Genomic DNA, 13192 nt, shown 5'->3' on the forward strand with positions numbered 1-13192 from the left:
GGAAGGTGACAACACCGCCCCCACACCACTGTCACCTCACAGGAAGGTGACAACGCCGCCCCCACACCACTTGTCACCTCACAGGAAGGTGACAACGCCGCCCCCACAACACTTGTCACCTCACAGGAAGGTGACAACGCCGCCCCCACACCACTTGTCACCTCACAGGAAGGTGACAACGCCGCCCCCACACCACTTGTCACCTCACAGGAAGGTGGCAACGCCGCCCCCACACCACTGTCACCTCACAGGAAGGTGACAACGCCGCCCCCACACCACTTGTCACCTCACAGGAAGGTGACAACGCCGCCCCCACACCACTGTCACCTCACAGGAAGGTGACAACGCCGCCCCCACACCACTTGTCACCTCACAGGAAGGTGACAACGCCGCCCCCACACCACTGTCACCTCACAGGAAGGTGACAACGCCGCCCCACAGGGCTGACGGTTCCCTGCCCACATTACCAAAGGGCTCCCGCTGGCACCTTTCTTGCTGCGGTTCTTACACCTTTGTTCTCAGTGCCAAGGTGTTGTGTTCTCTGTGTCGGCCACACAGCCGCCCTCGGCAGCGTGGCCCAACCACTTGGGCTGCACGGTAGAGCAACGGTCTCGCTTCATGCAGGTCGGCGTTCAATCCCCGACCGTCCAAGTGGTTGGACAACATTCCTTTCCCCCCGTCGCATCTTAAATCCTTATCCTGATCCCTTCCCAGTGCTATATAGTGGTAATGGCTTGGCGCTTTCTCCTGATCATTCCATTCCTCGGCAGCGTGTGGTGGTAGTGAACGGTAGTGTGGTGGTCTTACTGTTATGCACAAGGCCAACATTCTTAAAGCTCCGCACCTGGCCCAACTCCGTGGACAACCAGTAGGTGCCACCCGGAACACTATACTCTCAACTTTCAAGAGCCTCGTGACGGAAGCGCCATTCTCAAGAACATCACTCCATCAGCGATCATTCACTCCGAGGCTGACTGGCATCAGGAACTGGTTCACTCAACAGGTTGATACACGGGAGATCAGGTCACCTGACCACATGAAGGCTCTGGCACACAGTTGGCTCCGGTCTCAGCCTCTTCCTTATATGATTGTTGCTTTATGATAGCTCCCTATGTGATAGTTTCAAAAGTACATTCATGAAATAAATGAGTTTCCAGGAGCAGGTTTCAGATGAGCTGAGGTACGATAACAGCTCTTGCTTGCAGTTTCACTAGGCACGTCATTTGACAGCCCTTATGAACCTTAGTCTTAGTTAAAAAAAAAAAGACGGAGATAATGTGCACACAGACAGTAACAGAGCAGCTGCTTATAAAATAGAATGAGAACTAATATATTAGTAGTGCTCTTGGTTACATTCTTCTACATATAACCACAGTAGGTTCCATGGTCTCCCCATCCCCCTCACCATTAGTCCCCTCCCACCACCTCTCCATCCCACCGCTCCCCATCATCCCAGGATACTATCCACTTGCATCCTATCCAAATATTAGGTTTTCAGCGCTGGAAAAATGCATATATGCACCACATTTTCTCCCTCAGTAACTTTTATCGCAAATTTAAGATAAACATATTTGGTTCAAACACAAAATGTCTCATTACCAAAACTTCAAATTAACACTTAATTAACACACATGACGCCACTTTTGTGTTTGCAAAACGCAAACTCTGACATTACACATTTGTAAATACAATGCTGGTTTAACGCCCATGCTTTTTAACCAGTGACACCAGACAAGGGATGGTTCAGGACTGGAGGATGGTTCCTCGCGGACTTGTACACCGGACTCCCGCCACTCTCAAACCTTACCCGCACTTTAGGGTACTACTAGAGTCGATGCGTCTCGGGAAAACACAGAAAATCAGCTTTGGATAACCTTAACGTTAGGATGAGTTAACCATCAAGCGGAATGTTACGTATTGTCGTGTATGCAGGTGATGAGTCACAATAACATGGCTAAAGTATGTTGACCAGACCACACACTAGAAGGTGAAGGGACGACGACGTTTCGGTCTGTCCTGGACTATTCTCAAGTCGATTGTGAGACAATCGACTTGAGAATGGTCCAGGACCGACCGAAACGTCGTCGTCCCTTCACCTTCTAGTGTGTGGTCTGGTCAATATTGTCGTGTAAATCCTCATCACTTATTTTACTATGAACAATGGAAATTTACTGTGTAATATTTTTTTCTCGTTCCTGGGTATTAAGTGTTATTTTCTGATTATTTATATCTTCAAATGATAGAAAAAAGATATTATTCTACTCACAGTTTTTGACCTTTACTTCACTGAGCTCAAGGACCTGAAGGTTCTGACTCAGGAAACAAAGTGTCACAGCTTGAGATAAGGAGTCGGCAGCCTTCAAGTACCCTCAAGACGTCTTCCTTAAGCTGTCTTAAGCAAAGGTCAAAGCAAAGTTTGAGAAGAATAATTGTGTTGCAGTTATTTATTAACACAACACAAAAGTTGTGTTTCATCGTGTACTCATGAGTCCTGTACCTATCTTGAGGTTATCTTGAGATGATTTCGGGGCTTTTTAGTGTCCCCGCGGCCCGGTCCTCGACCAGGCCTCCACCCCCAGGAAGCAGCCCGTGACAGCTGACTAACACCCAGGTACCTATTTTACTGCTAGGTAACAGGGGCATAGGGTGAAAGAAACTCTGCCCAATGTTTCTCGTCGGCGCCTGGGATCGAACCCAGGACCACAGGATCACAAGTTCAGCGTGCTGTCCGCTCGGCCGACCGGCTCCCGTCTTCAAGACGGGAGCCGGTCAAGACCTACCAAGACTTCAGTGAGTACCTCGACCCATTTCTACATAATATTAACCTACTCGACAAGGCGATGAGTCACAATAACGTGGCTGAAGAATGTTGACCAGACCACACACTAGAAGGTGAAGGGACGATGACGTTTCGGTCCGTCCTGGACCATTGAGCTGAGTCGACTAGAGAATGGTCCAGGATGGACCGAAACGTCTCGTCCCTTCACCTTCTACTGTGTGGTCTGATCAACTACTCGACAACCTCTCACTTCTTCAACCAAGCCATGATACACACAATGGTAGCTGGTAATCCTCTCAGTCAATCAAATGTGCAGATATAAAATGATAATTAAATAAAATTCTAAAATATATAAAAGCCGAGTTTCGCAAAGATCATTTTACATGTCACAGTTTAATCCCACAGCAAAATATTACCGCAGAATTAAAACCAGTTTATGTTTAGAGAGTAACTGAAGCTTACCAAGATGTATAAACTTGTAGTTTTCAATTCGCCATTGTGGTGAGGTTGATATATTATTTTAACGTAGCAATAAAAAGTTATGAAGGTCCCCAGTATAAGGACAGGTGTCAGACACACGTGAGGCGCACAGCAACACATGTTTGTGTGTTGCTGACTAACCAACAGATGTAATGCAATGTCATAGTTATATGATGAACAGGTTGCATTATTCCCAACCGGCGACGCTGATCTCGGTACAAAAATGGACAACAATCGCATCACAGCTGGGAGCTGACGGCGTCTACGACCGGACAAACCCACAGTCGAGCAAATCCACAAGGGCCGTGACGAGGATTCGAACCCATTCGAATCATTGCCACAGTCGAGGTCAACCCGCTGTTTGTGAAAACATTTACGACAATAACGAGAAATAACATAGAGGGCGGTGGCCAGAGTGGGATCACTGGAGTAACTTTTTAGTAAACAATTTGCATCTCCCTTCATACGAAATTCCCATTCATGGAGACTCGAGCCGTCCTCCGCCTGTGCCGCCAGTGTGGCCCTTCTGGTCCACCACCAGTGTGGGGGGAGGGGGGGTGCCCCCTAGTGAACATCCCCTCCCCCCCCGTACCTCCCACCATTTAAAGATACTTTGCAGTCCGTTCATGCACCCAAGATAGTGTACACTCTACATTATTAAAACAGTTAACACAGTGTAGCATCACTGAGAGTACTCAGGTTGTGGGTAACGATGTGTATCAGTGCTGTACCGACGGTTCTGTAGAAGAAGGTGGAAGATGTCCCCGATGTTCATGTAATATTAAACATTTAAACATTTATTTAACATTTAAACAATCTTCTCTCGTACATACAGCAATGAAGCGCGTCAATGATTGGTCAAGTACAACTCAAACCCAACTTGGTTAAGTTCAGTGGTCAAGTGCATATATACAAACACTTATGTCTCTCCTACTTTGTCAGGGTAAGATAGCTGCTATAGAAACTAATGTGTTATTAAGCCTCTTAACCACTAAAGGTCATTAAGATGCTGTTACAAGCTCAGGTTATAGTTACACCACAAACATTGTATATCTGATGCATTACACAGTTAATCTTAAGTACAAGTCCAATATACCATCAAGTGTTCCAGTATTCATAGTATTTACAGAGTTCAGTATACCTAAGCCCAGGAGGGCGAAAGTCAGTCAGTATGGGACATTCTAGAATATAATGTTCAAGGGAATGTATGTTTTCTCTTTCACAAAGTTGATACATTGTGTACTCGACACTTTCACAAAGTTGACACATGGTGTATTCGACATTCGGGTTTTGAGAGAGCTGCCAGATACGTCTATATCTTAGACGTATTCTGGCCACTATAACATCACACTGCCGAGTTCTTGCTCTATTAGTCCCATATATGAGTGTCTCCTCACGATTTAAGGCAGTGTATCCGTGACTAATAGGCCTTAAGAGGGGGACACCTCACGGTTCATTAAATATATCATGTCGCTCCCCTTGTTTTTCCCCTCTGTCAGTGTGGCGAGGGTGCGTGCCCTCACTCCTGCCTCATAACTCAAGTATTTCACCTCAGTAGGGAGCATTGTTGCGTATCTTTGTCCCTTTTCTAGTTTTAACTTTTTCTCGGGTAAGAGATTTTCACGCTGGAGCTGCATGTTCAAGGGTGAGTCTCACGTGTGTTTAGTGGCCCGAAGGTACCTAGATTTAAGTTTCTAAAGGCTACAAAGGATTCACCAGTATAGGAACTAGAGTATCTTACTCTAGTTCTTATACTAGAGTAAGACTTGCTAGACTTTCTTAATCTTCATAACGTCTAACTTTGGTTGTTGTTTTTAAGATTCGCTACCTGGAACAAAAAGTTCCAAGCAGCACGGGCTATGGTGAGCCCGTGTAATCACTTTGGTGGGTTAAATTCTAGCAGCCATTCTGCGGACCACTTCTGGCCGCCCGTCCTCTTGCTTAGATCGTATTACTGGTAAGCTTGTTGACCGTCGTTCACACATTGACGTAATGGACAATTGGAAAGTAGAATTTGGTACTTGTGAAATTGGACAAACCGAAAAGGGTTATGCATTTATGTTCCTAATAAAAATCTAACCTAACCATCCTAGAGATAATTCACGCTGAGGCCTAATATAGTACATATATGTCCTATACTAGGCCTACGAACATTTAAGTTTAGATTTTAGCTACATTTTGTTTCCGGACTATAAAGTGACTAGCATCAAATTCTACCATCTAACTGTCCATGTCGTCACAATTTGTACCAATACCAATGTACCAATTGTACCAATGTGTACGATGGTCCACAGAGGTACAACAGGTACAACAGGTACTATCTAAGTAAGAGGACGAGTTGACTTCTGGAGTGTGTCTGGCCGGCTTGCACGGTGCCATAGGTCCTTCCTGCCTCTATAACTTTGAATAGATTTGCATTGTGTGCAAACATTGATTTGGAGGAGCCAGCTGTCTTTGTCAGGTGACTGACACACAACTGGAACAAGATGCAACTAGTTATGTTGCTAGAACAACAGAAACGGTCCCTAGCAGACCCTTGTGGTGGCGGTGAGTCACAATAACGTGGCTGAAGTATGTTGACCAGACCACACACTAGAAGTTGAAGGGACGACGACGTTTCGGTCCGTCCTGGACCATTCTCAAGTCGATTGTGAGAATGGACCATTCTCAAGTCACAATCGACTTGAGAATGGTCCAGGACGGACCGAAACGTCGTCGTCCCTTCAACTTCTAGTGTGTGGTCTGGTCAACGATCCTTGTGGTACTCCTGTAGTGGTCTCTCTCCACTCTCATCCTAACCTCTTGCATTTAACATGAGAGAGACACTCTCACGCCCACTTTAGGTATCATCTTGATACACCAGCCTCTTTCTCTGTCTTGAGTACAGTTCTCCAGCATGTGGCGGTATCTAATGGTCATTCACTACCATCTTAATTCTTATATGACTGTAGTTTTGGGCATCTCACTGCATTAAAAGCATTATTATTTTTGTAGTTTCTTCCTGATGGTCTTCTAAAATTGATATATTCGTTCCTAGCTCTATTGCATGTATTCTTGTTTTTTCAGTCCCTTTGAAGTCCGTATTTCCTTCACTACTGCTTTTCATTTTTGCTTTTTGGCACTGTTTATTGAACTATGTTTTTATATTCTCTCGCACTTTTGGCCCCTATTGTTGGTTTGAAGCTTCTTTAGCTTCTTTGCTTCTGCATTTAACTTTATCCGTCATTTCCTGTACAGTCTTTCCTCTAAGTTCTTCCTCCCACTGCACATTTTCCAAATACTCTCTCATCTTCATGCTATAGTTAACTCGCCTTTATATAGTTATATAAAGGGTTAACTATAACCCTTTGCTATAGTTAACTCGCCCTTCCCTGACGGTCACAGTTTTATGTTCGATCATATAGTCAAAGACCAGGACACAATGGTCACTGACTCCTAGTGGTATTTCATATTCCAAGTTCTCAATGTCTTCCACATTCTGAGTGACGATCAAGTCTAATACGCTTGGTGCACCTCCTCTTTCTCTTGTGTTATCCTTTACATGTTCAGCTCTAACTTCCAATAACTTTGCTCCCCACGTTTCTTCCCCGAATTGAGGATTTATCGGTTCCAAATCAGTCTCGCCTATATTTAGGTCGCCCATGACTAGTGGTTCAGCTGTCATGCTGTGCAGCTGCTGCTGTCTGTTGCTGCTGCTCTTTGTAGTTTATCAATGCACAGCATTGGGGAGCCGGTCGGCCTAGCGGACAGCACGCTGGGCTTGTGATCCTGTGATCCTGGGTTCGATCCCAGGCGCCGGCGAGAAACAATGGTCAGAGTTTCTTTCACCCTATGCCCCTGTTACCTAGCAGTAAAATAGGTACCTGGGTGTTAGTCAGCTGTCACGGGCTGCTTCCTGGGGGTGGAGGCCTGGTCGAGGACCGGGCCGCGGGGACACTAAACCCCCGAAAGCATCTCAAGATAATCTCAAGATAACCACACAAGTCTCGAAAGCTTTCGACTCGTGTGGTCGTGGTGTTATGAAGCAAGAGAAAAACAACATCAGCAGGAGAGTCATTACTGGTAAAGTGGGATGATGTAACTACCATTCCCAGAGGAGCAGCGCCCATAATGGTTCAGGTCAGGTCCGGATCATTCACCAGTACGCTCAAGCCTCCAGAGTACATTCTCGTGTGAATACTAAGTTGGGAGGGAGTAGCAGGCGTTACCCGTGTCTGTCTGTGTCTCTCGGTGTCTCTGGGACAACCACTTGGGCTCGACGGTAGAGCATCGGTCTGGCTTCATGCAGGTCGGCGTTCAATCCCCGACCGTTCAAGTGGTTGGGCACTAGTCCTTTCCCCAGTCCCGCTCCAGATCCTTATCCTGACCCCTTCCCAATGCTATATAGTCGTAATGGCTTGGTGCTTTCCCCTGATAGTTTCATTCCCTTCTCTCTCTCTCTCTCATAAAAATAATATAATAGTCTACCATTGACGTGTGGGTATTTTGCCAGTACTTACCTAGTTGTGCTTGCGGGGGTTGAGCTCTGGCTCTTTGGTCCTGCCTCTCAACAGTCTACTGGTGTACAGATTCCTGATCCTACTGGGCTCTATCATATTTACATTTAATAAACTCCTATGGGAGCCTATTGGTGAGAAATATTAAACATATATAATTGTTGGTCATTTGCTTTGAGAAATAAGCAGGAGTTGGGGGGGGGCAGAGGCTGAACAAGCTATTGAAGCTGTGACAAAATTATGTTTTATGCCACTACGGCCAAAGTAGGAATATCATAACATTTAAGTTTACCCAAGATCAGTGAATAATGGTGAATATTACTACAATAATTTGTTTTTATTTTGAAATGTTTGTTTTAGAGATGTGTAAAACCTATGTGTAGCCCGTGTACAGTGCTGGGAAATTGTCGGTGGGGGGAGAGTGTGCCCGGCATGCTGTTCCCTCTTGAATTGTCGCGACCCCGACCAGCCTGTGTGTGTCCCGTACCCCTGACCACTCCCCCTGCAAAGTTGGGTGATGCTAGCACCCAAGCGTCTGGCTTGGGGGCAAGATATAGATAAGATCTATAGATAGACAGGACATCAACAAGGGGACACAAAGTACAATCTCGTGTAATATTTTGTAAATGACACCAAGATTTTGATGAGAGTAGATAAAGAGAAGACATTAAAACTTTCAAGCTGAAGTAAACCAGTTCTCTTAGTGACACAAAAACATGATTTTCAATGAAAACAGGTTTCCGTTCCTCCGTTATGGTAAAAACGAAACATTAAAACTAAAAGCACATAAAATAACGTTGAATCACACCACAGAATGAAAAGCCAATGTGAAAATTTTGGGAGTATTCATGTAGGAAGATCTTTATTTTAAGGAACATAAAGTAACTGTTAGACAGGCATGACAAATGACAGGCAGGATAACAAGATCCTTGTAAGCAAGGCATGCCAAGGCAATGTGGTACTATTTCAGACAAGTGCCAGCTGGAGTAAAACATTGTTACACACTGACACAAGGAGTTGGTGACCTGGATAAAGTGTAAACATTGTTCAATGCAAGAATCCATTCAGTAAAACATTAAATTACAGCGACCGCTGAAAAAATCCCAAATCTGTATTCTCTAGAGTTTAAAACGTAGGCGAGAAATGAGACTAAGAGGCACGGCAGGAAGTGCAAAATATTCCAGTTGAAAAGTAGGATGCACCAAGAGACAATTTTAGCAGCATGGGACCATGACTATTGAACATACTCACACAACTGGCCGACCTCTCGGCGTGTTTACAAAGGTGATATCCTCTGGGTGGACAGAAACAGCAGCTGCCACGTATGGCCAAACAAGCCTTCTGCAGTTTCCATGATTCAGATGTTCTTATAAGCGAGTCCAAGGCATTCCTGATGAATTAATCCACTTGATCCATCTCTCATACATCTCTCTCACCCACTCCTCAACCCCCACTCATCCAGACCCTCACCCACTCCCCCCCACGCCCTCATCCTTCACCCATCACGCACTTTACTGACAATTCCGCTCTCTGCAAATGGGCAAAGCCAATTTTTGAGGTCCAATTCGTATTTGTCAAGGTAGTAAATTTAGCCTTGTGTGTATACCACCACTTTGCTGGGTGGTGCTCCGTGTCCCCCCCCCTTGCTGGGTGGTGCTCCGTGTCCCCCCCCTTGCTGGGTGGTGCTCCGTGGCCCTCCCCTTGCTGGGTGGTGCTCCGTGTCCCCCCCCCTTGCTGGGTGGTGCTCCGTGTCCCCCCCTTGCTGGGTGGTGCTCCGTGGCCCTCCCCTTGCTGGGTGGTGCTCCGTGGCCCTCCCCTTCCTGGGTGGTGCTCCGTGTCCCCCCCCCCCCTTGCTGGGTGGTGCTCCGTGTCCCCCCCCTTGCTGGGTGGTGCTCCGTGTCCCTCCCCCCCTTGCTGGGTGGTGCTCCGTGTCTCCCCCCTTGCTGGGTGGTGCTCCGTGTCCCCCCCCCCTTGCTGGGTGGTGCTCCGTGTCCCTCCCCCCTTGCTGGGTGGTGCTCCGTGTCCCTCCCCCTTGCTGGGTGGTGCTCCGTGTCCCCCCCCCTTGCTGGGTGGTGCTCCGTGTCCCCCCCCCCTTGCTGGGTGGTGCTCCGTGCCTTGCTCCTTGTTCCTAGTGTCTGTGTAGGAGGAGACGAGCGGGAGGAGGTGGAAGAGAAGTAACAAAGATCAGAAGCAAGACAATCAGAAGAGAACACATGGAGGAGGAGAAAGTAAGAAGACTGAGAAGAAGGAGGTAGAAGAGAGACTATTAAAAAACACAATAAAGGGAGAGGAGAGAATAACGCAACACGAGGATCAGTCACCAGAAGAAAAAAAGAAGAGGCTATAGAGGCCTTTAGGCGGAGGAGGAGGAGGAGGAGGAGGAGGAGGAGAGAACAAGAGAGCAAAATTATGATGGAGCGACAGAAGAGATGGGGGCAGGAGGGGGCAGAGGGGGGGGGGGGGAAAGGGAAGATAAAGGGGCGCGCCATTTAAAGACAGACATTAGTTTACAGTCGACCTCTGATGGCTTGATGCCCCGTCTCCCATTGGTAATTGTTGAGACCCTCGACCAGCAGTACTGGCCAGGGGGAGGGGGGGGAGGGGAGTGGCCAGGAGTGGCCCGGGATGGACCCTACAGAACCTATTGGGCAGCGTTTCTTTTCATCTCATGCCTCTGTTTTGCTTCTGTTATATACAGAAATATATGGTATAAACTATGGGTTTACATTGCTATAGCGTGTACACTGTTGCCCTCAGGAATGTGGCAAGTAACCCTCCAGGTGGTCTACCTGAAGACCACAGTTCTCACAGGTGTGGTCCCATGAAGACCACAGTTCTCACAGGTGTGGTCCCATGAAGACCACAGTTCTCACAGGTGTGGTCCCATGAAGACCACAGTTCTCACAGGTGTGGTCCCATGAAGACCACAGTTCTCACAGGTGTGGTCCTATGAAGACCACAGTTCTCACAGGTGTGGTCCCATGAAGACCACAGTTCTCACAGGTGTGGTCCCAGGAAGACCACAGACCTCATGGAAGGTTATACAATCATGAAGCTGTATTACTGTTTCAAGAATTTTTACAATTAACGAGAAGTGATTCAGGGAATTATCGCCAGAAGAAAAAGTCATTTTATACTACAGTATTAACATTTAAATTAACAACTATCACTAAAAGATTCTTGCTGTTATTTGAATAATCATAAAAAAAATATTCCAATGAAGCATTTCCAAGTGAAGTAGATTAATCTGAATGCTAAGACGTAAATCAAAAGATATTCAATATTAATTACAGTTGAAAACAGACTTAATTCCAGCTTAACATAAATAGTTTCCTGGATAAACATCTCTAGTAATTATTATCAGCTCAATGTAATCCCCCAATGCTACAAGAAAATAATCCCAGATCCAATCATCCCCACAAAGTGTGTGGGGATGACACAGCCCCGCACGAAATAGGTCAAGTGAAATAGGTCACTTGACAGGTCAAGTCAGGTTAGGTCAGGTCAAGTATGCTCGTTTTCAATGGCTCGTTTCCTTGAGGAAGTCTTCTGCATAACACCAAAGATCACAAATCTATCATTACTATTTCTTAAATATTATACCAGATCAGAGGCTCAGTGTTAAACAGCTTCCAACACTAACTCGCTATGTCTTAGAGACGTGATTCCTTCCGTCGATTGATTCGTCAATCCTTAGATTGACGTGATATGTTTTGTTGTTATTTAAACTGCTCGATTCACTTCATAACCTTAGTGAAGTGGTGTATCATGCACCATGGTGTAGCAGTGAATAGGTACCTGGGAGTTAGACAGCTGCTACGGGCTGCTTCCTGGGGGGGTGTAACAAAAAGGAGACCTGGTCGAGGACCGGGCCGCGGGGACGCTAAGCCCAGAATTCATCTCTAGGTAACCTCAAGATATGGTGTGCTGTATGTTCTGTGCAGCTGTGGTGTGGTGAATGGCGTGTGCAGCTGTGGTGTGGTGTATGGCGTGTGCAGCTGTGGTGTGGTGAATGGCGTGTGCAGCTGTGGTGTGGTGAATGGCGTGTGCAGCTGTGGTGTGGTGAATGGCCTGTGCAGCTGTGGTGTGGTGAATGGCGTGTGCAGCTGTGGTGTGGTGAATGGCGTGTGCAGCTGTGGTGTGGTGAATGGCGTGTGCAGCTGTGGTGTGGTGAATGGCCTGTGCAGCTGTGGTGTGGTGAATGGCGTGTGCAGCTGTGGTGTGGTGAATGGCCTGTGCAGCTGTGGTGTGGTGAATGGCGTGTGCAGCTGTGGTGTGGTGAATGGCCTGTGCAGCTGTGGTGTGGTGTATGGCGTGTGCAGCTGTGGTGTGGTGTATGGCGTGTGCAGCTGTGGTGTGGTGAATGGCGTGTGCAGCTGTGGTGTGGTGAATGGCGTGTGCAGCTGTGGTGTGGTGAATGGCCTGTGCAGCTGTGGTGTGGAGAATGGCGTGTGTAGCTGTGGTGTGGTGAATGGCCTGTGCAGCTGTGGTGTGGTGAATGGCGTGTGCAGCTGTGGTGTGGTGAATGGCCTGTGCAGCTGTGGTGTGGTGTATGGCGTGTGCAGCTGTGGTGTGGTGAATGGCCTGTGCAGCTGTGGTGTGGTGAATGGCCTGTGCAGCTGTGGTGTGGTGAATGGCCTGTGCAGCTGTGGTGTGGTGAATGGCGTGTGCAGCTGTGGTGTGGTGAATGGCCTGTGCAGCTGTGGTGTGGTGAATGGCGTGTGCAGCTGTGGTGTGGTGAATGGCCTGTGCAGCTGTGGTGTGGTGAATGGCCTGTGCAGCTGTGGTGTGGTGAATGGCCTGTGCAGCTGTGGTGTGGTGAATGGCCTGTGCAGCTATGGTGTGGTGAATGACCTGTGCAGCTGTGGTGTGGTGAATGGCCTGTGCAGCTGTGGTGTGGTGAATGGCCTGTGCAGCTGTGGTGTGGTGAATGGCCTGTGCAGCTGTGGTGTGGTGAATGGCCTGTGCAGCTGTGGTGTGGTGAATGGCGTGTGCAGCTGTGGTGTGGTGAATGGCCTGTGCAGCTGTGGTGTGGTGAATGGCGTGTGCAGCTGTGGTGTGGTGAATGGCCTGTGCAGCTGTGGTGTGGTGAATGGCCTGTGCAGCTGTGGTGTGGTGAATGGCCTGTGCAGCTGTGGTGTGGTGAATGGCCTGTGCAGCTGTGGTGTGGTGAATGACCTTTGCAGCTGTGGTGTGGTGAATGACCTTTGCAGCTGTGGTGTGGTGAATGACCTTTGCAGCTGTGGTGTGGTGTATGCCGTGCTGTGCTGTGCTGTGGTGTAAGTCGTGTACAGTTTTGGCACACATGGGGAACGTTTAGCATTCAGAGGCGGTACCTGGTAATGTCCTGCCACTACTTGATTATCTTTATTGCGGAGAGGCAGACAGCGAGAGAGAGAGAGAGAGAGAGAGAGAGAGAGAGAGAGAGAGAGAGAGA

At 47.6% G+C, this 13192-nt stretch overlaps 3 protein-coding genes across 4 annotated transcripts in view; 1 reads left to right on the plus strand and 2 right to left on the minus strand.

Moving 5' to 3' along the window:
• Nucleotides 1-259, plus strand: part of LOC123754565 (uncharacterized) — a 3708-nt gene extending 3449 nt beyond the window's left edge. The window contains exon 2 of the mRNA XM_069326765.1: nt 1-259. This exon is cut by the window's left edge and continues 461 nt beyond it. Within this exon, the coding sequence (XP_069182866.1) occupies nt 1-259 (259 nt within the window).
• The window catches only part of LOC123754361 (ADAMTS-like protein 5), a 116108-nt gene that overhangs the window by 87121 nt on the left and 15795 nt on the right, over nt 1-13192 (minus strand). The gene's annotated exons all lie outside the window — the stretch shown is intronic.
• LOC138366041 (histidine-rich protein PFHRP-II-like) lies at nt 11668-13062 on the minus strand. The gene has a single exon (XM_069326766.1). The coding sequence runs from the start codon at nt 13060-13062 to the stop codon at nt 11668-11670; it is 1395 nt and encodes a 464-aa protein (XP_069182867.1).

This window comes from Procambarus clarkii, chromosome 18 (assembly GCF_040958095.1).
Source record: "Procambarus clarkii isolate CNS0578487 chromosome 18, FALCON_Pclarkii_2.0, whole genome shotgun sequence".
In the NCBI taxonomy this organism is placed as follows: domain Eukaryota; kingdom Metazoa; phylum Arthropoda; class Malacostraca; order Decapoda; family Cambaridae; genus Procambarus; species Procambarus clarkii.

Bases quoted from the DNA above. Each gene is read 5' to 3' on its own strand.
- LOC138366041 (XM_069326766.1), bottom strand. From the start codon at position 13,062: ATGTGTGCCAAAACTGTACACGACTTACACCACAGCACAGCACAGCAC.